At 43.4% G+C, this 27552-nt stretch overlaps 2 protein-coding genes across 5 annotated transcripts in view; one reads left to right on the top strand and one right to left on the bottom strand.

The window, feature by feature from the left end:
- The window catches only part of VAMP1 (vesicle associated membrane protein 1), a 32565-nt gene extending 29936 nt beyond the window's left edge, over positions 1–2629 (top strand). Inside the window, exon 6 of the mRNA XM_017814669.1 lies at positions 1548–2629. The gene's annotated coding sequence lies outside the window, so the exon portion shown is untranslated. The remainder of the gene's footprint in view (positions 1–1547) is intronic.
- Positions 2630–9391: 6762 nt separating this feature from the next.
- Positions 9392–27292, bottom strand: FBXO40 (F-box protein 40). Of its 4 annotated transcripts, none has more exons than XR_001874712.1 (4): positions 24798–26114; positions 15282–17180; positions 12803–13298; positions 9392–12080 (listed from the first exon to the last, which is right to left on the bottom strand). XR_001874712.1 is itself a non-coding variant. In XM_017814626.1 (4 exons), exons 2-4 carry the CDS (start codon positions 24804–24806, stop codon positions 13101–13103), a joined length of 2106 nt encoding a protein of 701 aa, XP_017670115.1. In that variant the 5' UTR covers positions 24807–24884; positions 26842–27292; the 3' UTR covers positions 9392–13100. The 4 variants fall into 4 exon arrangements, 3 of the variants coding, with proteins under 3 accessions (XP_017670115.1, XP_017670116.1, XP_017670114.1); XM_017814626.1 differs by adding an exon at positions 26842–27292 and having other exon boundaries at positions 9392–13298; positions 24798–24884; XM_017814627.1 differs by having other exon boundaries at positions 9392–13298; positions 24798–24884; positions 25695–25779.
- Positions 27293–27552: the final 260 nt, after the last annotated feature.

Here is a 27552-nt window from a genome sequence, read left to right as displayed (position 1 = left end):
AACTGAGTGACCTCAACCTCCCAGGTGTGGCCAGCACCACCCAGCCAGAGGCCCTCAGTCCCACCCCCTATTATACAAGTGCATCTCTTCTGCGCATCTCTTCTGGCTTTCCCTGCGCCTGCGTACTGTACTCAGGGGGGCCTTTTCCAAATGAGTCTGGGGGCATCCTTCATCCTCCTCCTCCTCAATCTCTCCTTCAACTGACCTTGGAGGACAATTAGCCAATCAGAAAACACCAATTAAAACAGTTTACACAAGAAGCTCTCTTCAAGGACAACTTTCCCGTTTATCAGTGCTTGTTTTCCCATAACTTGGCAGGGAAAGAGCAAAACTTTCACCGGTGGTGGGGCAAAAACACAGACCAAAAGTATCAGCATAATTAACCCCTGATACAGCAGAGGCATAACCAAACAAGGGGAACGTATGGGGAAAAGATAATCTTGAGCTTGGCTTTATTCTTTCCAAAATATCTGCTCTTTCAATATCAGCTTAGAATTTTTGGCTTTGTCCAAATCCACAGTACAATGCATCCACACCTCTATGTAATCTTTGTTGGCCAAAGTGCAAAGAGCTTAATTCTATATTTTGCAGGTTGACAAAATGTGTATAAAATTTCATGTCTTATGTCAAACAATTCTCCTAAAGAGCTATTTTAAAACGCCTACATTTAATATTTATTTGTGTTGACGCAGTGTGCCTTATAAGGGGTTGGTCTGCCCAGCAGCTAATCAGATGATGACCAGCCTACTGCTTCTCAATTCACGTGGCCAGGCAGCGATGCCATGTGGCACTTGGCCACAGCACATTTGACCTTGGGAGGCAGAATGGCTGTCTCTCAGGGAAGCAGAACATCTAATATTACTTATCCCTGTCTTTCTAATGCAATCAAGTTTATATTTGATGCCCTTTTAGTCTTGGTGGCATTTTCTCTAGTAAGTGTTTTATATTTAAAATGTAAGGAGGAGCACTGTTGTTAAACAACAGGTCACCTTGTCTACAGGTAAGTATTACTTTTTCTGCTTTAGGGTATCTGCTTTACTAGTTTTTGTGGTTTAAATTCAGTTTGAGACCTTCAAGGACACACCAATTGTGGGCTCCAGTGGGGAGCATCAGAGAGTAGGGAGTCAAGTAAAATCAAGTGCCATAATGTATTTCTCTTTATGAGGAATATGGCCACTCCTAATACGTTTGTTCCATCTGTCCGTTATTTTCCTTCCTTCCATATCAGTTTATGGGCCAAAAAGGCAGACAAACCACCAGCTCTCATTTCATGTGTAACGCAGGCCTTGGAATTTGACCCAGTGTCTCTTTTAACTGATGCCATTAAATGTTTTTAAAAAAATATTATTAAAGGACAGCTTGAAAAAACTATTGTGACCTTTATTGGAAGAACTTGAAAGGTAGTCAACCCCTTTTATTGACTGATGGCTAGGACAATCATCCTCACTGTTGAGTATATTACTATAATTACTATTATTATTATTCTACTCTGAATGTGCCTAAACATGACTTGCAGCTGTTGATTCTCATTGTGCCTTTCTCTGCAGGTGACAGTGCCACCAGTACTCTGTAATTTCTGTGGTGCAATTGAGAGACAAGAGTAATGCCTCCGAGTGCCCCCTGTAAGGCGTTTTTTGATCTTACTAATTGATCCTGTCCTTTTGCTCTGGACCATCTCCAAGCTTTCAACATAATAAAAAACCCTGTGGGTGGCTGCTCAGTCAGTGGGTGTTGCAGCTCCAGGCTTTGCTGGGCTTCCAATTCCGCATTGTCAGTCACAGGTGACAGTGACTTCTCCAGTGGTTGCCAATGAGGTTCCTGCTCTTGTCAGCTTGTCCTTCCTTGCTGGCTGCATGGGAGCCAGCTGTCACATACCCACCTGTTATCTAGGTGTGTCCAAATCCAGCAGGCAGTCAAAAAAGATTCCGTGAGTCCTGACCCAGAATAGCAGCCTCTGGGAGCAAGGGGACTGGTATTGACACCAAGGGTCCCTTGGAACTCCCCTTCCTGAATCCTGGGTGGTTCCCGCCTCTCTGTGGGCTCAGCCAACCTGTTCACTGGCCTTGGAGCCCTGCAGTAGGCTTGACTTCACAGAGTGGTGTGGGAGGTGCACAGACAGAAGGCAACCATTGGAACTAAAAATGTATTGGTGATGCATCAAAAATGAAGAGGAAAAGATACGAGCAAAAACTGCTTCCACCAGCAGTTACACTCTGCCCGTAGTTGCTCTTAGGTGTTCCCACAGGTCAGACAACTCAAATGGATTCATGGATCAACAGCATTGAGGCAGCATGGTGGTCCAGGACCTGAGGAGACTCCACTAACATTACTGGGCATCTGTTCTTGTTTGAGTACCTTCAGCTGTTCAGGTGGCTTGTGCTCCTCTGAAGGATTCCCTCTTCTTTAGCTACTGAGCTTGCCATTTGCAAATTTCATCAACAATATTTTTTACAGTTGTATTTCCTGCTGCAAATACTAAACAGCACAGTTATTGCAGAGAGGCACACACTGTCTGCAGTGATTGCTGCTTTTTTTGGACCATGTATTTTTGTCTGTTAGCTAGCAATTAATCCATATAATGCAAATTACGGTCTATTCATACACTATTCACTTCTTCCTTAGAATTTACAAATTTCTTCGTTTGTTTAATCTGCACCAGTGCTTTCATCAACTAAATGTATTATTTTGTCAAAGAATGAAGTCAGGTTTGTTTCCCACAATGCTTTATTTTCTTTTTTTGAATACTAAGTTGTTCATATTATTTTAATTGTTTAAACATCTGTTAGCTGACTTGTAATAACTTCATGCTCTCTTACCTATGATTGTTACTACAGAACCATCTAACAGTCAGGTGTCATATCACTTTCTCTCTCTGAGCAGTGGCACCACATACTCTTCCAAGACTGGGAACTTCTCTAGTATGGGAGAAGCTGGGAATCTTGGGATTTCTCCAGTATGCCAGGATTTTTAAATACCTAAATCCATTGAGCCAAGTGCCTCCTCAGCCAAATTTTCTATGATTCTGAGATGCAAATTTTCCTGGCTCCTGATCTGAAAATACTTATGCTTAATAGATGCTGTTAAAACTTTCCTTAGTTTGCAAACAGATGAGGAAGTTGTTTACTATCCTTATGTAGTAGAAATACACAAATCCTGTTCTTTCTGTATACAAACAACTACTTTCTCTGCATCAAAAAGCCTCCACCAAAAATCTTCATTATCAACAGTTTTACCCATATCCACGCAGTAAGAGCCTAGGCTGTTACTAGTATTTTTAGTTTTCAAAGTGTTTTGAAAAAAACTGTTTCCAAGTGCTGTTAGGACTTGCAGCAATCCAGTTTTTCCAGGTTATTTTGAACACTCCTTATCACCTTGTATGCTTCATAAATTCTCACTTTTATTGTGTGCCATATACCTCCTTTCCATCCACCCCTCCCTTCTGCTTTTTTTCCCTCTGTTGATTTTATACAGGGAATTTTGAAGTGTTAACCTTCAAATTCCCCATTAGGCAGGAAAGGTACATTTAATCATGTCTGTCTTTTTCACAACTACAGAACCACAGATCTTCTCCATTTTGTAAACTTCTAGCAGTGAAATATCTATTAAAATTTTTATTGCAGCTTTCTCCTGGAGAGTCATATTTCTCTGATTGCTTGATTTGCCCATAACTTCCCCTACCTGAGGATTTACCATTTTGAAATACCAATTTTGCCTACTTATATGCCCAACTTCACACATAAAATGCTTATACACATAAATATATTACTTAAACACCTGCCTTGTAGGTATTAACCAAATGTACTTATATGTAGCTACAGATACGCACCCACATACACGTTGTATATCTACTTCCAACATGTACACGTACATACATGTACCTGTACACACACATGCATCTATGCAGTCATACAAACACTCACCTATATACAATTTAATTTTCTCTGAAACCAGAGAAGAGGCATTTCTAAAAATGTCAGAGCTGAGGCTGTTCACGTTGCCCTCCCTGGATGAAGTTGTGTTTCCCTGTGAGTCCACCCCGAATGGTCACTCACATCATCCACCAGGGGCAGCCCTACCCTCCCATACCAACCAAGGGCTCTATTAATATTTGGACAGGGCTGGCTTTCCTGAGAAGGATGTGTCAAGGGACAGGAGACAAAGGACTGCAGGTGAGCGACACAAAGGTTTCCTTTGTTTTGAAGCCCTTAGAATTTGCTAAGATTTTGGTTTAGCTGAAAAGGAGAAAGAAAAAAAACCCAACAAAGTAAGATGTAGGAAGACCATAACAATGCAAAACATCACCTTGTGTTGCCTTTCACCAGAAATGAGTCTCCAGCTCATACACTCCCTCCCTCTCCCTGCAGGATCGTAGGATATCCTGCCCTCCATCTCTCCTAAGCGGAGGCGCAGATGCTCCTTTCTGCATCTCATCCACGAGGGATGTGGCTCAGCATTTTAAACTTTCACCTGTTCTTTTCCTGAGCACACTGAAGAGGACAATGATGAAGGTGATGGTAGCAATTAAACCCCCCACATATACTTGCAATCTCCTTTGCTCTGCAGAGGAAGAGGAGGTCCAGTGATGTTGGGTTGGCTGGAACAGCTGAACAATCAGTGAGTTGTCACAGTTAAACTTCCCTAGCAACTGCGTGCATGCTCTTGTCAGGTACATAGATGTGACGTGACACAAGTGAGCCAAAGCCACACGGACCCAGGGCCAGTTATACTGGCTGGACTGATGTGTCATAACTTGTTAAACTGCAAGTATGGCTTGCTTTTCCCTGCTGTGTCAGGAGGAGGCACAGGAGCAATCTCCCATCAGCAAGGAGAGTGAGAACCCCAACAGCTCCAATGGGGGAAGCATTTTTGGCTATAGTTCTCTAGTAGCATCAGGCTTAAACTGAATATTGAGTCCAGCTGAGTGTCTAACTCCTTGGGCATGGCTGTTTTCTTGAGCCTCTCCAGTGGGGTCCAGCCCATTTGCTATAGACTTCTGTTACTCCACTTTCAGTCATAAAATCTCTTTTCCCCTGAAGGAAATGAGATATTTGCTCCCTCAAAACTTCAGGGAGTGAAATAAAAGCTGAAGAAGTGAAAGGGGAAGTAGGACAGAGAGAATGGGTATGAGAGGACACCAGAAAGAAAGCATGGGGAACCAGGGAGATGTGGTGTGATTCCGAGGTTTTGATCCCTGTGGTGTGTAGATGAGATGTGAGGAGGTCTAGGCAGGATGAAGAACTTGCTCCTTTTCCCCTGACGCCTACCCGGTGCCTTAAGATGAGCACTCACAGAGATGGGCTCTGCCAGGGCCAAGTGTGAAACAAGGCAGCTGTAGGTGGCTGGTGTCTGTACTGGGGCTGAGCTGATGCTAAGGTAGGAGGTGACGCTGTAGGTGCCATCTCAGCTTTGTCAGTGGCTGGCGAAACATGCATTTGAGAGAGGAATTTTTGCATTGTTGCAGGTCAGAATATCATTACATATCTCTCAAATGACAGCACTGCTGGAATGACATGAACGCTTGGAGGCTCTGGAGGAGATAAACAGCTCTATTGATAGCTGAGTACAAAAGTCTGTCCACAAGGGAAAGAAGGTGAGTTGCCTCTGACAGTTGAATGTTGGGAGCGATGGGATAGGGTGCAGGGCAAAATTTTAGTGCCTGGGGACATGGGACTCCTGTTGCCCCCAGGCACTTCCATTCCTCCCTGGCCATATGCAGCTGGATGATATGCTGGGACTGGTGCAGCAGGGTGGACACCAAACTGCTGTACATCCCTCATCTCCCATGCTCACTTCTTGTAGTCTAAGTGATACCCCAACCACATGGATTTTTGGCCACCTGATAGCCAGCAATGTTCCCTCCTTACTCATAGGAATCCTCTTCTTGTCCCAACTGCCACAGTGGGGTCCTCTAAGCAGCAGGGTGATGCTGATCCCACTGGAGAGCCACAGAGTGACTGCAAACCAGGAGGTACAGCAGGGTGCCTCACTAGCTCGCTGGAAGCTGAGTGTGGGGATCTCAGAGTTCACCTCCCCCCATCACAGTCCACGTGCATCAGGGACTCTGTGTGTGGGATGGATACTGGCAATGGATCCTCCTCACCCTGCACTACTCTCCTCTGGAAGCAACATTCACCTTTAGGAAGGGGTTGTGGGTGCAGAAGCCCTGGCCTGGCTGGCGGGGCTGACAGCAGTTTCACTTTCACTCTGGCAAAGCTGAAGGGAAAAAAACCCCCAACACTTAAACCTGCTCACTCTTTCTGTACCAAGCAGGGGATCCTGGAGGCATAAGGGAAGTGGGGCACAACCAGCTGGGGTTGAGGAGTGCCCCTCCCCAACCTGTGAGTGGGCAGTTTTTGCTGGGTCCTTCTTTAAGTCAATATTTTATCAGCCTTTCCCACCACACTTCTGCATGTGAGGTCATCTCCTCTGGCCCCACTGAGCAGCCTCTGGAAGCAGTCACCTTTCTGCCTACTTGCCTTTTAGAATACTTTGTGAAAGACTTGGAAGTTGAAGCTGGTTTCTTTCTTTCCCCCCACAGCCCCCCCACCCCCAAAAACCTTCTTCAGCTGGAAAGAACTCCGCAGTGGAATGAGCCAGCTCCCCTTCAGCCCAGCAGGTGTGTAGTGCTGCCACCGGTTGCCAATTCAGCCCTGGCTTTGCAGGAAAAAACATCATGGGGAAAAAGCCTAGCTGCAAGAAAGGGAATGGATGAGCTCTGATGGTATTTTACCTACTGCCTTTTCCCTGTCTTTCAAAGACACGGAGAGAACATGGCTGCTTCTCTGCTGGTCTGTTTCCTCTCCTCGCAGTAACACAACTCACCCTTGCTGTGGCTAGCTGAAATCGTGCATACACACCCGCAGGAAACCACGATAACGCCCAGCCACGGCTCTCCCAGTACAACCTCCTGACATCCAGCTTGTGCTGGCCAGACACGGGTTTTTGATACAGACTTACCCTTTGCATCCCAGTCCCGTTCTCACTCACCACGTCAGTCCTTCTTGGAAAAGCCTCACAAGGAATATTAATTCTTCCTGCAGAAGTTATGCTCAGGAGTCCTGAGCTGTCAGACGTGGCCAGCTGCTCTGACTAGCTCTCCCGCTGCCACTCCAGGGTAAGATCACACACCTAAGAGCACACCCTGTGAGCCCTTGCCTTCCCCTTCAGTCTGACTCTGATGATCTCTGTTCCCCTGGACCTTCATGTGGCATTATCCATGCTCTCAGAAGGCACCCACATACTCATCTCAGCCAATGAAGCAGAGCTCAAGCATCTGTGCAACTCCTTCACCTCAGGCAAATGCATCAGCTGTGTCTGCAACGGGAAGGCTCCTTTCTGTCATTTGTTTATATACCTGCTCCAGTAGAGCCCAAACTGCATTTCGGCAGCAGGTTTGGCCATTAGCTGTGTGTGCTGAGGGCTGGGGCAGGTCTGCAGCCCGTGCTGCGGCTGTGAAACGACTTGTGGTTTGCTGCCTGCAGAGAGGCTCTGACACAGCAGTTGTGATGGACTTTGTTTTGCAGGGCTGTAAGCCACTCTTGGCAGTTCTCTGTAATCAAATCCCGCCACATGCCTACTAAAGCTGGGACTCTCTTGCAGTCTCCAGAGCTGCAATCCATTGTATGCTGGGTCAGTCTGGCTATAAAGAACAGCTCTGGTGAAAAGTTGTGCAGCTTACCAAGCTAGCTAGTAACTATAGCTTTACCATATAGGTGTCATGTTCAAGAGAACCATTCAATGGTGCTATAGCTGCTGGGAGAGGGCTGTGCATCTGTTTTCCTACTCAGGGAGATGAAAACCAGTTAAATGACTATGTGATGACAGATAAGGAGGCATCAATGAGCAGAGGCCTAGACAACAAGGGGAAAGAATATACTCATTGTGATGAGAAAAGCAGCAGCAGACAATACTGGCAGCCGAAGGACAATCTAGTTCAGCAGGTGAGGCCAGAGTGGCAGATGCCTGTATACTACAGGGAATCTCAGGTGATGCTGTGGAATCAGAGAAGTGATGGTGGGAGCAGACCTCCAGAGATCTCTGATTCAGCCTCTGGCTCAATCAGGTCACCATGATTTTGTCCAACCAAGTCTGGAAACCCTTCAAGGGTGGAGATATTACCACCTTTCTGAGGACCTGTTCCAGTGCTACTTTTCTACTCTTCTGGTAAAAAAGTAATTCCTAAAGTTCAACCTGAACCTACCAGACCTTAACTTGTTGCCATTGCCCCTTGTTATATCACCTACTACTACTGAGAAAACTTTGGCTCCATTGTCTTTGTAACTATCTTCCAGATACTAGTAGGAAATAATATGCAGCGTAAATTAGCTATCATGCAAGTACAAGGAATATGGTGAATAACAGTAATCACTGGTATTAGAAATTCTGCTGTTCTGGAGTGGTAGAAAGGAAAACAAAAATAGTGCATTAGTCTCACATGAATGATATTACAGCTTGCCTAGATAAAACTCAGAAAGTTAAAAGAGCTTTTCTCTGGTGCAGCTCAGTGTCAGCCATGAACCGCTCAAGTTCATACCTGGATATGTACGGAGAGAGCTAATATTAAAGGAGATAAACCCCAGTAAGAACTGTGCTGCCATGGAGAAACTAACTTCAGAGTTATGAACATTATGATAATCTCTCATGATCATAATGGGCCTCAGGCCTATGATTCTGAACATGACATGACAAATTCCTTCACAAAACCATCACTGAACCTACAAAAGATTTGTTAGTTGTAAATAGCAATTAAGTCATAGAGCAGGTGGTCATCAAAAATAAATTTAGAGTGTGTGATCATAATTTCCTTATGTATAAATTCAGTGGGAAGCTAAATAAGAATAGGCCTGCACTGCATATGCATGTTTTGTTTCAAAAGAAATTAAACCCCAAGGAATTAAGACTCTATAGCATGGACTGCAGCAGTAAGGAAACTGAATGTGAAAGATGCCCAGAATTTTTGAGAGGAATGCACAATGTTTCTGGAATGTGCACCCTAAGTAAAGAAGCAAAAAACCCTCTGTAGCTATGCTGATGAACAGCCACAAAAGTGAAGGGAAAGGAGAAAACTTTTCTTCAAATGTTTGTATATATAATGTAACATCAATCTGGAATATGGATTTTTAAAAGAAAAGAAAGTTTTTCATCTCTAAGTAACTATACCAGGAAGGAGAAAGTGACTTCAAAGAAGATGGGGTCAAAACTAAATAAAGATAATTATTTTGTCAAAATTAAATAAATATAAATAATAGTCTTCAACCAGGAAAATGATAGCAAAGAGTGGATCAGAGGAAAGGACAGTAATGAATATGAGGGTACAGGAACTACCATATATGATTTAAAGGCAAAGCATACATTAATGTGACGAAACTAAGAAAACAAGCTAAGACTTGAATTTTAATGGATTTTTTTTTAAACCATAATAATTTTTATTCTTAAGAAAGCAACAAGGAGTTACAGAGTTTTGCAAAATAATAGTCACTGCTTAAACTTCACCTCATCTGTGCTCAGTTTTGGGTGTTGGAAGCCCAGTAAAAAAATTCTTCCTTCAAACCAGACTTAGGATACATGTCAGTAGTTGACCTGCCCTTTCACCCCTTAAAAATTATCATCTGCCCCATGTTACTGTATAGCACTGACTGGGAATTTCCAGACCTTTTCTCAAGGAGAAGTGTTTATCCAGGAAATCTCTTGTTTTGGCAGCATACAGCAATATCAGCACTGATAACTCTGTGATTTTACTGAGGCCTCTCAGCTCATGTTTCAGTGATCTGCTGGCTGAATACTCTAACCTAGAACAGAGGCTGTGCCACAGAGTGAGGTCCACTGTACAAATTACAATTCAAAACACAATCTGCATTTCACTGAGTTCACGAGGCTCATCCAAATATCTTGTCAGTAGAAACCAAACAAAATAAAATAAAATATAAAATCTCCATTCCCCTTATGTCTCTGCTCTCCTAAACATCACTCTTATCCTCCGAGTGTCTGTTGAATTGCACTGTTTCCTCCTAAATCATTTACAGCTCCATCACCTCTTCCATATCCCACTTCCCTTCATTTCTGTGCCCTTTTACCTGTCCCTGCTTGCCTCTTCTCATAACACCTACAATCAGGCAGGTCTCCTCTATCCAAACCCATTACCTTTTCTGTTTCCTGTCTTCTGTTGTCATGACTGTTTTTGCTCTACTCTGACATTTCTGATTTCCATGGCACCATAATTTCACTTCCCATTCTTCCAGTGAGAGAAAATGCTGCAAAACATGTCAGCCTGGAGTGTGCAGAGTATTGCTCTTGCCCTTCACAAGACTTGTGAGCAGCACAAGCAAGATCAAAGTCATGAAGATCCAGAATGTGGGGTCTGGACCAAAAGCAGCTTATATGCTTTGCTGGACTTGGATCCCGTTTTCCAGTTCAGATCCCTCCACAGCAATAGACCTATTTTGAAAAACACTAAATGCTCTGTTTCTCTTAATCAAATTCCTCAAGCTGAAATTCAGGAAGAGTTTTATCGGCCAAATTACAAACTTAAAATAAGAGCTAAGGACTTGCTGAACCCAAAATGAAGCATCTTACCTTTTAAATAAGCCAGCATTGTGCTCACCAAGGTAAACAGGACAGGCAAATTAATTTCCTTGCAGCTCCTAAAGCTTCTGCTGACTCTGCCAATGGATAGGACCATCAACACTGAGCTAGCTTTGCATGCACCCTCAGATTAATAAAACTGCATCCAACACCAGCCCACAGCTCTCTGCTAGTGATAAATGCGAGATGAAGTGAGAAGCTGACATTGGCCAGGTGGGTACACAGCAGTATAAGGGTGATCTCCACTTCTTTGTACAGCTTTGCCTATTCCAGGGTCAGGTTAACCAGAATAACCTGAAGATGATTGTGGATTTTCAGCTTTCACTTGATGTGCTAAAGGTTAGTTAGCCAAATTTATAGTTTACAGAAGTATACCTATATATTCACAGGGAAAAACGTGTTTCTTTCTGTGTGAATTAACATCCTCTGTCACTCCAGTGTATCCTATAGCAGTACCAGAAGGAAAACGATCCAGTCTCCTAGATGTTCTATGTACACCCTGGCTGACCCCAAGAGACAGAGGTCGTGACATTCCTATCTCTGAACTCCTCCCTGAACCATCATATTTGCAAAGGTTGTGCCCTCCTTGTAGTCTGACTTGGGCACCTCCTGCATAGGCAAGAAGCAGAATCAGTGGCAATAAAGTTGGAACTGAAGTCATGCCATCTCCAGGAGCAGGGAGGTACAAGAACAAAACCCTCTGGAACTGACAGAAGAAGGTCAGGAGTGGAATGGAAGCGGTGCTTATGACATTGACAGTAAAGGTAAAAAGAGCCCAATTCATACCTAACATAAGCCACAATATCAGGGCAGCCAGGGGCAGCCACACCAGTTCACAGCATCCAAGTGGCTGATCATGTGAGAGATTGCTCATAGACTGAAATTTTTCATGGTCTCTTGTACAACCTTGAACACTGACTTACTCTGAGATCCTACTATTTTTTATTCTTCTTCCCAAATTATCCATAATCTTAATCTTGACTTCATTTTCAAGTACGTGGCACAAATACTGACACTCATGTGTATAGCTTTATGAGACTTTCCAGAAGGGATCTCTAGCAACAGAAAACAGGGTAACATTAAAAAAAAAAAAGAACTGCTGCTACTTCTGCTCCTGGGACCAATCCACTGTCCCCACAACTCAGACAATATGTCCCTGTGTGTCTGGAGAAGAAAAACATCCTCGTATGGTTAAAAATCTCACAGGGACCACTTAAGCTGTAAGTGTAGACAAGGAGTAGCTGCACTCAGCATGGTTTCAGTCACCATGCAATTCATGCCTTTGATTACCAAGCACTCAGCTCAGGTTCATCAGCAACCTCTGTGGATAAGAGAGGGCTCCTTCTTGCATAGCTGACTCATCCCAGATGCCCAAGACCAGGGATGGCAAGCGTGGTGTGTGCCCATCCACCTGAGCCAGTTTTCACTTGGCCAGCCCAGGTGAGGAGAGCAGTGGTCCAAGCCAGCAGATATCCCAGCTCCCAGCGAGGTTCTTCTGCCTGAGACAGTAAGATGGAAGTCAGATCTCATGTCCTAAACTCGCACTTCTGGCTACGAACCAGAAGAAAGGGGTGTGAGTCAGCGCCGCTGTGGCTGTGCAGTGGCTGTAAGCTGTTGTTAAGCTGTTGAAAAAGTTCATGGCCATTTCAGAGGAATCCCACCTACCACCACACCTATGGCATTTCTCTCTAGTGCCACTGAAATGGGTTTAAATAGTGTAATGAGACAGACACTGCTGGTAACATGCCTGCTTTCTCTCATCTGTTGCCTCAACAAGCCCATTCTGTTTTTAAGTTAGTGTATTTATTAAAAAATAAACCAAATCTTAACCACTCTTCTGCTCTGTAAAGCAAGCATTATCTGTACTGTTACTGAATGGGTTGCTGAATGTCTCTTCTTATACGGAAAAGAATAGTATTTCTTCGACATATGGTTTACAATTGCTTACAATTAGAATTTGCAACTTACAACTGCAAAATCGCAAATTCCTCAGTTCTCACTGGAGTTCTAAAAAATTCCCTTAATTTTGGCGTGTCCTTTTCTTTTGCCCATGCCTCAGAACAGGTTACAAGTCCCTAGGTCTGCCAGGCAGAAGGGCATCTATCTGTGCTCCTAGAGCTTGGCTTTACAGATGGAAACAAAGTGTTCTAGATCTAGTCAAGTCAAGTACATTAACTGCTCTTGCTTCTCTCAGGCACATGGTACAGGAGCAGCAGCCTACCTTCGAGGTTACAAAGATGCCGTTTTCAAACAAGATCCCTATTGCTTTCTTCAAGATGCTGTATTAAACAAGGAACAGAAACATAAACAGAAAGTATGTGATGTTAGTGAGCAGTGGATGACATTTCAACAATTAAATTAATGCAGGAAAAAAAAAGCAGGACGTTTCAAACACAGCTAGGGAGACGAAAGTTTTGTACATCCAAAGGAAAGTTGGAAGCAACAGTCTTTACACTTGAATTCCCAAATCTTTATCTGAAGATGCCTGAAGGGAGCATGGCAGAGGGCAAGCAGGTTGTTCAGACTCTGTGCTTGAAAGTAGAAACCAAAGTCTTTCGAGTCTGTTCTCGAGATTCAGACATGCCCGTCAGCAGCACGGGGTCCGTCCTGTGCTCCACTTGGTAGAAGGGGCAATTCTTCAAGTGTTCTGACATGCACATGACATCACTGCGCTGCCATTTGTGAACTCTGGAGAAGAGGCTGCTGAACTGCCAGATCTAATATGAGAAAGGGAAAGAAATTGGGGAGAGAAAATGAGGATGGTGGTAAAAACAGAAGCAGATTTTAATTATCTATACATGCTCACAGTGGGTGTGCATTACTCATACTGGACAGGCTAGTGAACATCTGATTGTGCAGGCCTGGCATAAACAAACATGGGGTCTGTATTGTTATGTATCTCATAGTTGCTGGTTTTTTCTGCTTTAGTCATCACCTGCCATTTTTAATGGGGAAGTCACTGACATCATGATTTTCATGGTGTCAATCCAGTGCAGAGCATGAGGAAATTGAGGACACCTGACCACTGCACCTCTACAGAAAACTCCATCACATGTGTGGTGTGATCCAAGCATGCTTATGTGATATGTGTCTCAAAGAAACCTGACAATATAAAGACCTTCCAAAGCACCTATTGGCAACTACAAAGCAATTACCATTACAACACTGTTATTATTCACCCCACTCCAGAAAACTCTGGGAAATATAAGGTTAAAGTTATTACTAGAGGACATACAAACTTGTAGAAAATAGAAATGTGCAGTTCAACTTGTTTGAACTTCTTGTTTGCAGTGATCCCATGCACCACTTAGTGATATACTAGCATGTAGTGATACAACCATGATTGACTTTAATATTAAATCAAATTAATTTTTAAAGATTTCTTCTCCATAAAAATGCTTCTTCCTCAGGAAGAAGGATAATATGTGGACGTGCCATGCTGAAGATTGCCTGACCCTGCTCTAGTTCTAAGTAATAATAGCTATGATACACAGTAGTCAAGAAATTTGGAATTACAAACAATGTTTTCAAGCAGAGTCTGTGCATTGGAAACAAGATTACTGTGTGGTCAGTACAGACAGCTAACATGAAAAGGGTTAGAGAGTCCTTAAATTCAATGCTGCTGGTTTGAAGTTGTACTACAATAACTGAAGTTACTTGCTCTATGATTGGGTGGCTAGAATGTCTTCCTTTTACTGAAAGAAGCCACATCCTCCAGTAAATTATTTCAGTGGCTAATTCCTGGTTTGGATTGGGCTAATTCAACTTGCAGCCACCAACACTTCGTTACACAGATTTTTGAACTCACCATGCTTCAAGTTTTCTCTTAAAAGAGAGTACTTTATCTTAATAAGAAGTCATGAACTGCTACGCTTCCATTTGATAAGAATCAAAAATTAGAGATCTACAGGGCTCTGCTTGAAAGCCAGGTCCTTAGATAATTTCTGGGAGTCTCTCCTGGATCTCTAAATTCTTACTCCTAGATCTCTGTCTTGTCTGCTTGGTCAGGCTGAAGTGCGTCATGCTACTCTTTCAGTTTTACGTGATGGTGGACTTGACAGTGTTAGGTTAATGGCTGGACTCAATGATCTCAGAGGTCTTTTACAACTTAAATGTTTCTATCACTATACGATTTGATGTTAGAACAGCTGCAAGGCTATCAGCTAGAAAAACCCCCCTGTAATAACTAATGTTCAGCTAGGACTTAGACTGAGTTGTGTTTAAGTATTTCTTCCTAAACAACCTAAACAGCCAATAAGGGTAGCAATTTTCCAGTACAAACAGTGGGAGACCAGCTTTGCAGAAGGTGGTTTCCTATACCTATGCTGCTCCCTCACCCATGGTAATCCTATAAACAACTAACCAAACCTTGGGGTTTGATGTGAATGCCTGAGCCCCTTTCAGAGTCATCTCTCCTTGTTCTTTACCTTTTTGGCATTCTAAAGCATTTTGACATACCCTAGATTGGCTTGTAAAGAACAAAAATGTATGAACATCAAGTTCTTAAAAAATCCATGGGTAATGCTTAAATATCAGGAATTCTTAGTTCCCAGTGCCTAAAAATGGTGCACATGCAAATGGGTTACTCAAGACAAGCTTGGGTGGGGACTTTCTGCCAGTCAGAAGATGCCTAGTTACACCTTCTTATGTTTATCTGATGAGAACTCTCATCTCTTTTTCCCAGTGTCACAGTCACTTGCCTTTTTGCGAGCTCTCCACGAAGTACCACCATGGGAATATCTTTTTTTCTCCCAGACCAGCAGGACCATTCCCCTCTCTTGAAGAAGAGTGGCACAGATGTCCCTCATGAGCACTGACACTTGTGACAGTTGAGATAAACTGAAGCTGTCCAGAAATCCCGCAATGTACTTGAGCACTTCCACAGGGAGGCTGCTCAGCAAGTCCTTACTTCTTCCTCGACGATCCACTGTGAAATTGCACTTTCCTGGTTCAGCAAGAAGGGTGTCCACCTCTGGCTTAATAGCAAATGTCTTGAGAGGCTTGCTGTATATAACCTTGGCCTTAAGTCCATCAGGGCGGAAGTGATTTTGAACAAAAGGACATCCCAGGTAGGCCAGTGGGCAGCGATGCTGGAACCATCCATCCAGACATGACTGGATATCAGCGTGCACATTCTTGAAGTGGGATGGGAACTCATCTCTCCTGAAGAAATGACTGCAAGTGAACGTGAAAGCCGAACTGCTTTTGTTGTGTCTTCTGGTTACACAATCAGTGTAGAGCTCCATGTGGAGTTCTTGTGGGCTTTTTTCATCCAGAACATCTGCTAGAACAGCATTGGAGGAGAAGGGCTCCAAAGAAAAGCTGTATGTCTGTGTTGCAAAATCCACAAAGAGTCCATCGATACCCCTTGCTTCAGAAATCTCATGGCCTTTCAGCTCTTTTTCCAGAGCACACAGCAGTGTCGCTTCAACTATATTTGTCTTAGGTAGTTCTTCTATGTTTATTCCCAGTTCTGAGGTATCCACTGACTTGTCTGAAGTTGGCATCTTGTGGCCCAGTGCATCTCCTAGTCGTGCTCTTTTGCCACAGTAACTAACTGGCACTTTGAAGGTGTAGACAGTCTTCACCTCCTGGGCTTCCAAGTTCCCATAGACAAAGTCTTTTTCTTTGGGAGTGCAAGCAGCCATCTGGCCAAAGCGGATGAGCATTCCACCATGATGTACCAAATACATGTTGTAATCACCTACACCAACTTCCTTCTTCAGCCTCTCCAGGACCCCGTCTTGCCAGGGAGCCATTCCTTTCAGTTCTCTACTTGGTGTTACTTGTTCAGGCTTTTGGTCCTTTGCCTCTTCTGCACCGTCAGGTCCTTCCTTTGCCTTCTCTGTGGAGCTGGTACCATGAGAGGCTGGTGCTGTCTTCTTGGAAGCCTCATCTGTCTTTTGTCCTGTGCTGGCTGCTGAGCCCACAACCTGGCAAGCCAGGAGCTCTTTGCTGAAAATGTTCTCCCAGGTTTTGTAACTTCCCAGGTCCATTCCCTCTTTGTCCTTTGCCAGCTCTTCACGCTCACGTTGGCTGAGCTCCGGCAACTGGTCTTTGCCCTCTTGGGAACCACAGGCGACTCCCCCCACAGCACCTGCTTCACCACCCGTGGCTTCATCCAAAAGCTCTTCCATTTCATCCTTTTTCCTCCACTCTGGAAACAATTCGGCTATTTTCAAAGTCCTGAAAAGTACCTTCTGGTCTCTCAGTGCCAAGGCTGTGTCCAGACACTCTTCATTTAAGGTCTCCTTCATAATATTCTTGTGGAGGGTGGTGTCTGAATCCACATTTGGCCAGCGATTCCACTCCATCGAGCAGCAGACAACACTGGCTGGACAGACCTGGAGGTGCTTCCCCAGCTTAAAGCGGGCCATGGAAAAAGGGCAACCATAAGCTGAGTTGAGGCAGGAAACCTGCTCTAAGGGACAGAGCAACTGGTGCTCCTCCTCCTTGCACATGTGGAAGGTGGCCCCACAGTGAAGGCGGCAGCTGATCACCACGCAGGAGACGGAGATCTCAACTGGTGCGCGGCAGTGCCGGCTGAAACATCTCTCACAGTGTCTGTGCTGCCCAGGGGGAGCTTTCTGGGCCCGGTGCTGTGTGTAGCAAAGACAAGACAAGAGTTATTGCCTGAAGGAGCAAAGATGGCCACAGACCCTCCGTGCTCGTCCTTGATTTCTACACATTAGGTGCTCACATGCACTCCTAGCAGGAATAAGGTTGTGGGCAAATGACTGCCAGCTCTGTACAGTCACATATCAGCTCTGATCCCCACAGTACAGCGTGGCCTGGTAGCAGCACAGATATAGATAAGGTCCTTACTTGTTAGCCCAAGCAGCCAGGGTTTGGGAGTGAGTGGTTTTCTATCCCAGTATTTACACTGGGTCTTTCTAAACCAAGGTGCTGAAATCAAGATTGCCAGAGGCACAGTGAAGGAGCATTCCACTTCCTCAGCATTGAGTAGGAAAAATTACATTCCTTTTTCCTCTCTCCCACAAAAACATGAATGTTGCACAAATGAACCTCCCTTTGCTCTACACCAGCAAGGTTGAGAGTGAGAATTATTTTCAGGATACCAGTTCCCAGTGCGGAAAACAGCCTGGGTAAATGCTAATTTGCCTAGGCTTCTTTACTCTGCTTTCCTGATTTACCTTCATGCCCCTTGATGATGCCTGCATGTTGTGGAACAGAGACTGCAGGGAACTTTCCTTCAAGCAGGTTATTTGCTACTTCTACTTTATTCAAAACCTGTAATAAAGTGATGTCTTGATGTGAGTTTTGGAGTGAAGCTCCAGAGTGTAATGGAGGCTTGTTGCAAGGTTATACTCACTCCAATAAATCCATTTTCTTTTTTTTTTTTTACAAACTGTCTTTCACCTTTCTTCCCTTTGCTGCCACCAGTGAATGCTGATAGGAGGAAGGAGAAGATGGCAGGTATGGTTTATTCCATGCTCCTCTCCATACCACCCTGTGCAGATAGGGCAAATGGGGAGCGACAAAGGTCTAATCTCGACAGGGCTTTTCCCTTCATACGACGGTGCAGGGGAGGCCAGCCTGCTCGTGTCTTTCACATGGTGTCTCTTTGAGAAAGAATCCATTTTTCTCCCTTCGGGATTTGTTTTAGATCATGATCATATAAAAACTGGTCACCACTGCTCTGCTTTCTCTAGTTCACCTTATGTACTTCTGACAAGTCAGTGTCAAACACTGCCTGGTACTTAATAGGTGACTCTAAGTTGATCACATTTTAGATGCATTTTATGAGGGTGTTAGTGACACCACAAGGGGCCAGAAAACAGAAAAAGAGGTCCTAGGCAACAAGAATAAATAATACTAGTCTCCGTTTCATAAATTCAGCTGCCACCAGGCAGCTCCATGAATTTAAAATTTGCAACCAACAGACTGGATTAAAAGAACAAGTTGTTGTGCCAAACCAAATGTTTCAGAAATTTAAATGAGTTTATTATATAATTAATATATGTTATATATATTATTTACATGTATTAATTAAATGTCTTAAGGGAGACTAAATTTCTGTTCTCACACTTCCATAATAATATGGCTTCAAGTATATATATAATTTTTTTCTCTCCTCCCCTTAAAAACCTTTTCCTGATGTCCAACAGCAAAAAGCAGAAGTAAAAGAACACGATAAAAGGTTATCACTACCAGATTACTATGTTTGTGTCACAATGAACCACTGGCTTCAGTTTAATTATTGCATTTCTCATTCTTCCCCAGTCAATTAAATCAGTTTAATGTAAAAATAATGCACTTACAAGACCTCTTTCAAAAAGATCTCAGTTCCCCTTGCTCATAATATATCTACTCTTGCAGTAATTCCAGATAATAGCTGTTAATCCTTCCTACAAATGGAAAACCAGTCCAACAGTCCAGCACAGTCCAACAGTAAGTGAATGGAGATGGTGGTTATCATGAGACATGCCTCCTGTTGTACAAAATTCAAGAACATAAGAAATGAAATTTTGGGTCAAACCAGAGGTCCATCCAGCCCTGAAGTTTTCTTCAACAATGTCTGTAAGAGATGTTGTTTACGGGGTCCTTTCCCCTCACACACAGTTGTTGGATTATAGAACTAGAGGCTGCTCAGTCACTGCTTAGAGCTACTTCCCTGGATATCTTCAACAGGGTATTAGTAACTTGGCCCAAAGAAGAGCAGCTGCAAGCAGCAAACTCCCGACGTCTAACCTCCTGCTCCTTGCTGTAAGGGCTGCATTCCAGCTTGATTCAGCCCACCGTGAGTCTTTGTGGAAGTGGAAAAGCTAATTATAAGGAGGAACTGGAGTTCTGTTTTCAAATAGGACAGAGGGCGCTGTTCTTTCTTTGTGAAAATGGGAAAAAGATTTTTGACAAGTCTTCCCACCACATCTTCTATGCCATAGGAACTACCATAGGCCCAATAGACTCTTGTTTGGCTCTGAGAAAAAACAGATATTTGTAGCAAAATAATTAAGACTTTGGGTTCTTCTTAGCTAAGATTAAAGAGAACACAGTAGTGTTTACCTAGGTATGAGTGCTTTTGCAACCCCAGGCTTAAGTGACCTAGCCCTTAGGAGAGCTGTGCTGCAGAGGAGATGGGCTCAGGCTCAAGGAGAAGAGATGCTATATGAAGCTGCTCCTCCTCTTTCATGAAAGTACTGTCTTAACTTGCTGTCTTTCACACTTTCACACCCTGGCAATGGAAGTCACAAAAACACCGGAGAAGGAAAGATGTCTGGTAAAGGCAATGCTCCTGGGATCCTGCACTAAAGACCACACACTCGTGTTTGAATTTGATGTGTATTAATTGCTCAACACAACTTTGTTCCAACTTTTGCAATTTCCAGTGCTGATCAATGCCTGCTTACAGCTCCTAGTGAATCAACCCCATTCCCTCTTGGCCCTGCAGGATAAAGGAACACACCCTTGGTGGTCCCTTTACTCAGAGACTTACACTGAAGTATAAGGCTCAGGTACCTTCACCTTTGCATGGAAAGAGCTCCAGACAGTGATGCAGAAAACAGTATTTTGTATCTGCCCATTATAACATCCCTGCCCTGTCTTGGGAAGAACTGGCTTCTGCACAGGGGTGACACCAGAGTGCAGGCCAGGGTGGCCTCAGCCACATCCAGCCCTTAAATACACGTGGTTCAGGGTGGCATCTGTCCTGATTTAGGCTGTTTGTTACACCTACATTTATGTGGCTCAGAGAAGCAGGAGACACAGATAGATTTATTTCATATTGGCAGCATCCTTGCTGCTCTCATTCTTGTAGCATTTTGCTGCAAATATAATCTCTAAAAATAGTCCCAGTCATGACTTGCATAAGGTCACAGGAAGGCTGGCTACATTACACCGCAATAAAAACATGAATGTATTGTGTGAACAATACTTTCCACTGCAAAAGTAACTCTTGGGGAGAAATAACTGATAAATAAAACTACATCAAAGGCACAGGCCTTATTTTTCTCCAAAACACAGAAAGGACTGATTGCAAAGTTTCTGGAGAGGAGCCTGCTTTCACATTGCTGTATGCTGAAAGAAACTCCATCTGAATCACATGTAGAGAAAGAAAATACATGCTTTGTTTATGAAAAGTGACCATATCAGAGCATTCAGATGCAGAGTCAGTCTTCATCATTATTCAGGTATTTTTTTAATTGAGTTTACCTCATCTCTAACTTGCATATGCTGTTCTTTTCAGACAAAATATGTCTATGTCTCTCTTCTCATTGTTAAATCTGTGAAGCTAGAGGACAGGAGGAAGGGACAGAGAATTTTTTCCTGATATTTATCAGGGTTTGAATGCTGCTTCTATTCTGACATGCCGATAATCAGGAGCTTGGTATTTTAATTGATGATCTAGTTAGCTCTGTGATTTAGTTGATAGTATTAGTGTCAGCACACAAACTACAACTTTCAGAACCCTCAGCAGAAAGTTTACAAATTTTTTCCTCGGTAAGTTTGATACATAACATCCAGAGGAAGGTGACACACAGATATGTAAGGTGATGAAATGTTTCTCTAAAGATGTACACTTCTTGTTTCCCTGCAACTTGCAAAATCTTTTAAGATCTGGGTTAGAAAAAAAATAGCAAACCAGAAACGCTAAGTTCAATCATGTTCAAGCTACTGTGCAAGAAAGGATGCAAATTACAGTCCACAGTCTGTCCACTTCAGTAAATCTTTATTTTTAGACTGTCAAGACAGCAAATCAAGTAAGGCTTAAAAATATACAGCTGCTATTTTAACTGCAGCTATGTTTGTGTCTGGAGCAGATCTGTTCAGTAACAATAACTGACAGTTTACAAACCAATTACGATTTATTTTCAGGAAATATACACTTAATTCAGTTGCAGTCAACTAGCCAAAATAATACAAGTGTTTTCTTATTTGGTATGTGCTATATGTGACTGATCATTTAACATACTAAGGTCATACATCATAACTGAGCTCTTTGCAGAATCAAGGGATACCTCCCATTTTGAAGAAGCATGAAAAAGGGCCACTCAGAAACCCCAGATAATGACCCTAATGAGTGCCTCTGAGATGAGATTGTGAACAAACTTAAAACAATCTTGTTAAATTTTACAACAGGATAATGAGTTCTTAAAAAAATCTCAGGAAAATTTGCATCCAGATGCTGGAGCCAAGAATGATAAAGTTACATATAATGTTACAACAGAAGGAATGTGAATGCTTTTGTTGAATGTATAGGCAGATAGGTGATGTTCTCTATTTCTTTTAATCCTTGTTACCGAGTATATAATGTTTATCTCATTTTTATCATATTGAAATCTCGAGGTAAATAATTAATTAATAACAGAGCTATTAATTTTCTTACAGGGTTTTTCAGTATATTTAATATCTTAGATCTGAGAGGGTTCACAATCAATAAAGAATTTATCTTTGCAGTACTAGAGGTGCCCTTAAGGTTGAAAGATACTGTTGCTTCTATTTGGCAAATATACAAATAAAGAACAGAAATATGAAAATAACTAATATTTTATATAAATTTATATAATATTATATATATAATATTTTATATAAATAACTATACATGCCAATCATGGAGATGTTCAGGTTCTGATGTTTCACTTGCAGCTGATGCATCCTGCACAAAAACCCTGGCAGAGCCTGCTGCAGAATTACATTTTCTAGGACACCATCTAAGTCTCCTTAAACTAGACATTTTCCTTTCGTGCACCATTCTTCCTCAGTCACTACTTCTTAACAACCTGGGCAAGAAATCAGACTTGGGTCTCCTTTGCTAAACAGATACTTTTATTTTTTAGAGCTGAGGATGAAAACACTATGATTTCACAGAATATTCTGAGTTGGAAGGGACTCACAAGGATCATTGAGTTCAACTCTTAAGTCATGGCCCATATGGGGATCAATCAAACCCACAACCTTGGTGTTATCAGCACTATGCTCTAACCAACAGCACTGCCCATTGGAAACCATACTGTACTGCATTTGTACAGGAGCCTAGGTCTTCTTAAGTCCTGTTCTTTGACACAAAATAAAAAGCAAATCCAAGCATGCCACCACCTGGAATCACAGTGACCCCTAAGTAAGTCAAACCCCACCCCTCAACACCGACAGCAGGGACAGCCTGGGTGACCGCCTTGGCATTAGGCATAGCAGGTCACTGTCCTTCTGGCACACCTGCTCTGCAGTTGCCATTTGGACTGATCTTGCACATATATGTTACCAGCCAAGATTTAAATGAGTCAGGCAGTGAATATGGTACAGCTCAGGGTAGGTGGAAAGAGAGAATAAAAGGTATAGATGAAATTGTGATCAACAACGTTAATAACCCTCTAGCGAGCATGAGCAAGCCCTAGTTTTGAGGTGACCTTGAAAAAGTTCACATGGATTTTACAGAGGCACTTTGATTCCAGGGCAATCCTGGTGAACCTCAAATCCTCAGTATAAGACGTGAGGAGGGAAAAGGTTTCCCAGAAGACAACTAACCTGTTAGATAAACCCAAAGGTGGAAGAATGAAGCTGTGACAATTATGGAGATACTCCCTCTATTTTTTAGCTGGGGATCATCTGGCTGAGGCTGTGGTGTTTCATGGCAATAGCCACTAGTTCAAACTTACTGAACAGGTTGGAATTGCTTTTTACTGAAAAAAACACTTTAAAATTTCAAGGATGGAGTAAGTCCACAGTATAGTCCATCAGTTGGGCAAAGACTTCAATCTATGTTCCTTGCTTTCCTTCCAGAGCACACCCGCTACTCAGGTTCTCACAGCAACACATCACCTTCTCTTCAGCTCCCTAAACCTGACATGCAGGACCATGGAGCTCAAGAGAAGCTGTTACACCATCAGGCCTCCTCCCTACCTGGAAAATCTGTGCTGCACACAGGCACCAAAACTTGCTCGTGCAATTTCTGTTTGGTGAAATGCACCAGCGCTGGTACAGGAAATACAGGGGAGAGTTTGGAGTAGTGAGGCACAGATAACACAGGGCACTGCTGGTGGAAACCTCACCCTGCACTCCCCACTATGAGACCTGGATCAGCAATATTTCATGCTCCTCCCTACTTGGTGCAATGTAGCCATAGCTCAGCTAAGACAAACCCACTCAAAAATTTCAGGTGCTGAAGTGGTCCCCTGAGCTGGTGGCATGGTGCAGGGTAGCCCAGAATCAGCATCTTGTGTTGGGCATGTTGGGGAGTCATGTGGGAGACAGACAGGACAGGAGGCTGTGACATGGAGCTGCTCTGCTGCTCCTTGGGCATGGGAGGGGGCCCTGTGCTGTCCTTGGTAGGCACATGAGTCAGGCAAACTCTTACTTTGCATCAGTAACTGGGAAGTCAGTTTGGTCTTGGTTTGAGTTCAGCAAATGCTTTAAAACAGTAAGTTCCAGTCTAGTTGCAGTTTGAGGGAAAAAAAGGAATGGTCCAAACCATGGGTTTTTCTCCTTTGGCTCAGGTTCTATTTTACACTCCAGTAACAATCTCATTAACATACTTTTCTGAAAACTTACTGAGACAATCTAGTGAATGGCTTTAAGCAAAACATAAGGCAGCCCAAGGCAGGTGCTCAGTTTAGAGAATTTCAGAGCTTTGGTTAAGGTCTAAGTCATAAAAAAAACATAAAAGAGAAGAGATTCATGAATAAAAATTGTTAAGCAGCCACAAGACTAAATGGTACAGTACTACCTGTAACCCTTGTAATTCTTACTTCACCATTCATTCAGTCTGGATTGCCAACATAAAGTTTGCAGTCTGAGTCTACAAAACTCATTAGATTTTAAGTCTGAGCATTTTTGCCACAAGATTGCTCTTGCCTTTCCCCTGACCCTTACTGTATCTCCTTGTCTTACTTCTCTTCAGAGTTTCCTGAAAATTACAGAGACTGAATTTTTGATTTATCATCTGACCCGCTGCTGAAGCTCCCATGTTACAATCAGCATCTTAGTTTTTAAAACCCTGGATACAGTACTGCAAACTACAGCTAATCTACTGAATATATTATGGAGGGGTTTTTTTTAGAGTAGTATGTCACAAAAGTGCTCACAGTTACCAGCTGCCTCTGTTTTAAGGTGTCATTTAAGACATCTCATGGTTATTCTACTTCATCTTAATTACTAAGGCTGTTCTGAAGATGTCTTGATTTTCACAGCTCAATAGAGTAACCATTACACTGCATAAGGTCTGTCCAGTAAAAACTCCAACTCTATTTAAAAAACCTTACCTTGATCATAGAGCCCCTGTGTGTGTACCAAACACTTGCTCTCCTGGTTGTGCTCAGCTGGGCTGAAGTGAGGTGGGTGAGGGAGAACTGCAAGCAAAGAAAGAGAAGAGAACAGAAGGACACGGAGCAAGCCCAGGCAGAAACATCAAGTAGTTTTGGGATGTTAAAAATAAAACCTGTGCATGTGACCATGTAGCTCAGCTTACAGAGCAGTCTCTTTCACTGTATTTGTTAACACTGTCAGTTCTGGAGTGGTATTTCACAGACAAGATGAGAGGCAGAAGCAATAATACTCTGTGCCCCCTGTATGAGAGGAGAAGATCAAAACCCTTCCCAGAGCCATGTATCAGCTCCTTGCTGCTCTCTGATGGTGGTTTTCCCTTTACAACTTAATTCCCCTTGGTGCTCACACCAGTTTGTGGTTTCTGCTGTTGGAATTGTCACCCCAGCTCCCATTTTCACCAGATTGAGCAGGTGATGCAGACAGCAATGGCGGGTTTCCAATCTGTCCACCAAACAGGGTGGACAGAAAAGAGAGCAGGAACGTCCCAGAGCTGAGCAGTCAGGCAGATCTGCTTGCCCACCTCCTGGAGACCCCCAGGAGACTCCCCAGCTCATCCCTCCACTGCACAGGGAAAAGGTTCCACCAGCCACCAAGGGCAAGCCTCAGGGAACAGCTCCCAGTGTCATCCTTCCTCAGCCAAAGCTGGGGAAGCAAAGGAGGAAAGGAAAGCAGTCGTGTTTTACTGCCAGCATGGACCCACGAACGCATTTTGTGGTGAGTTTTATGGTGAGCATTTCATACTGATAGTGAGTACAGACAAACAGCTACTGTGTGTCAGTGAGGTTCAGGGGTGCAGATGGGGCAGGCACTGTTTCTCCCTGGTGGGTGTTCACCTCATCTGGCTGCAGACACCTCTTGTGACCCTGCTGCCATATGTGGCCACCTTTCACCACCTCAGAAACACAGAACCACCCCTTTTGGCTGTGGCAGCTCTGAGATCCTAAGTCCTGATGAACTTGTTACTTTGCCTTATCTTTCTCTTTCCCTATCTGTGATTCCCCAGTGACTCTCATAGTTTGAAACAGTCCAGGCAACTGTTTTCGTTTTTAGGGCTGAACAAAATGTCAGTGGGTGACAACCAAGGCTTGCTGGTGCCAATCGCAATTTAGTAGTGCTAAATATGGTTAGCAGTCTGGCTCCGTGGCCTTTTTTAGAAAGGGCTGTATTATCGTGATACCATTTTCTGGCATCCCACTGCACTGTGGAAAATGAGAGCCCGTAGTAGTATGCCTAAACCCAAATTTCACCCAATCACAATGTGATCGCTGATCTGTTTACCCTGTCCACTCCCACCCTCATCCCCCCAGTTCAGGGTCACTCATTAGCCTTCAATGTTGTTGTCATCTTCAGAGGCTGTGTTAAACATGTTGGGGGTATGACTAGCTTTTGTGTGAAGTAAAATTCTTCTTAAAGTTCTGTATTACTGGTTTAGGAGTAAACACCCTCCATTTGAATTAACCCAGATTACTAAAATACTCAGGACTTCAGAAGTTGTTGTCAGAAATGAAGCTACCTTCTGTCTTAATTTTACCAGCACCTGATCTCAGCCTGGTTTTAGATCTCTGTGTTTTCAGACAGTCTGAACTGGTGCTTTTTGCTCTTCTATGCATTGCTCAGTGATCACACAGACCCAGACAGTCTGGACCTGTCTCACTCTGTTTGTTACGCTGCCTCACAGCCACGTCTAACGCAAGCCCACAAGTTTTGCAAATCCTTCCCTGCAGGTGATGACTTTAATCAAAAAGGCACCATATGTGGTGGTCTTTTAGGGCAGGGTATCACAAGACACGCAGAATGAACATAGTTCTCCGTGCCTGAAAATGTGTACTTGGTAGAGAGAAGGGAGCAGAAGAGCAGAGAGACAGGAAACAGGAATTCATCCTTGTACCTGCAGCACACGATTGCATTAGCTTAGCTGCACCTGAAAGCAGACTTTTATCAAAACAAGGAGACTTTGAAGATCTCTGCTGCCACCCTTACCTGTGCTAATTTGATTCAAGGTATCTCAGGAATGCCAACCAATACTGTAACCAGGCCTCCTGCTGCAGTACAGATATGCTTAGGTAGGATGCAAGAAACATGAAATCTCTGAAAGAAAAGTGTAACTGTTATTTATTTTTTTGTGCAAATGCTTTGGGAGAAAGCTGTTGCCTGTCTGCTTTAATCTATCTTATCTCAATTCTATGTGTAGAAATGCCATTCTTCTGTGTGAAGCCCTATGAAATATACCTGTGTACATGATATGGATATGTATGATATATACAAATATACACATCTACTGATATGGGAAAATTGGGTGATATCTGGTAGCCTGAGAGAGGTGAGGCCTCTGCAGCTCCATGCCCCCATGTGATAGCCTGGTTGAGCTTGTATTTCCCAGTAGGCACATGCACAAATCCACATATACACCTCTCAAACATGGACACAGATTACACATCCAGCCACACAGAGCACTCACACACAGTGCCAGCGGCCTCATCCCCCCTCCCCCCCCAGTTTGGCTGAGCAGGATGGAGGTGTGCTAGTGAGCATCCATGTATATTTATATACGTATACACACACACATGGGCAGAGTCTCTCCCTCCAGCAGCTTGGCTCAGGTTGTCTGCCCAGTAGTTGCCCCTCGATCCCAATCTCTCTGGTACCCTTGGTCTCCCAGTAGTAAACTCCCTGTGGTGGTTTTGCCCCCAG

Source organism: Lepidothrix coronata, unplaced genomic scaffold (assembly GCF_001604755.1).
Source record: "Lepidothrix coronata isolate B3197 unplaced genomic scaffold, Lepidothrix_coronata-1.0 Scaffold46, whole genome shotgun sequence".
In the NCBI taxonomy this organism is placed as follows: domain Eukaryota; kingdom Metazoa; phylum Chordata; class Aves; order Passeriformes; family Pipridae; genus Lepidothrix; species Lepidothrix coronata.
Note: the sequence above shows the minus strand (reverse complement) of the source record. Positions and strands in the feature narration are given on the sequence as shown.

What these genes read in the sequence shown, in the direction of transcription:
- FBXO40 (XM_017814625.1), bottom strand. Translation starts at nt 24,989, where the DNA reads ATGGTCACATGCACAGGTTTTATTTTTAACATCCCAAAACTACTTGAT. An exon ending in ACAGGGGCTCTATGATCAAG is followed by an intron (nt 17,181 to 24,797) that starts GTAAGGTTTTTT and finishes TGCTACACACAG; the next exon opens with CACCGGGCCCAGAAAGCTCC. An exon ending in CGTGGAGAGCTCGCAAAAAG is followed by an intron (nt 13,299 to 15,281) that starts GCAAGTGACTGT and finishes TTCTCATATTAG; the next exon opens with ATCTGGCAGTTCAGCAGCCT.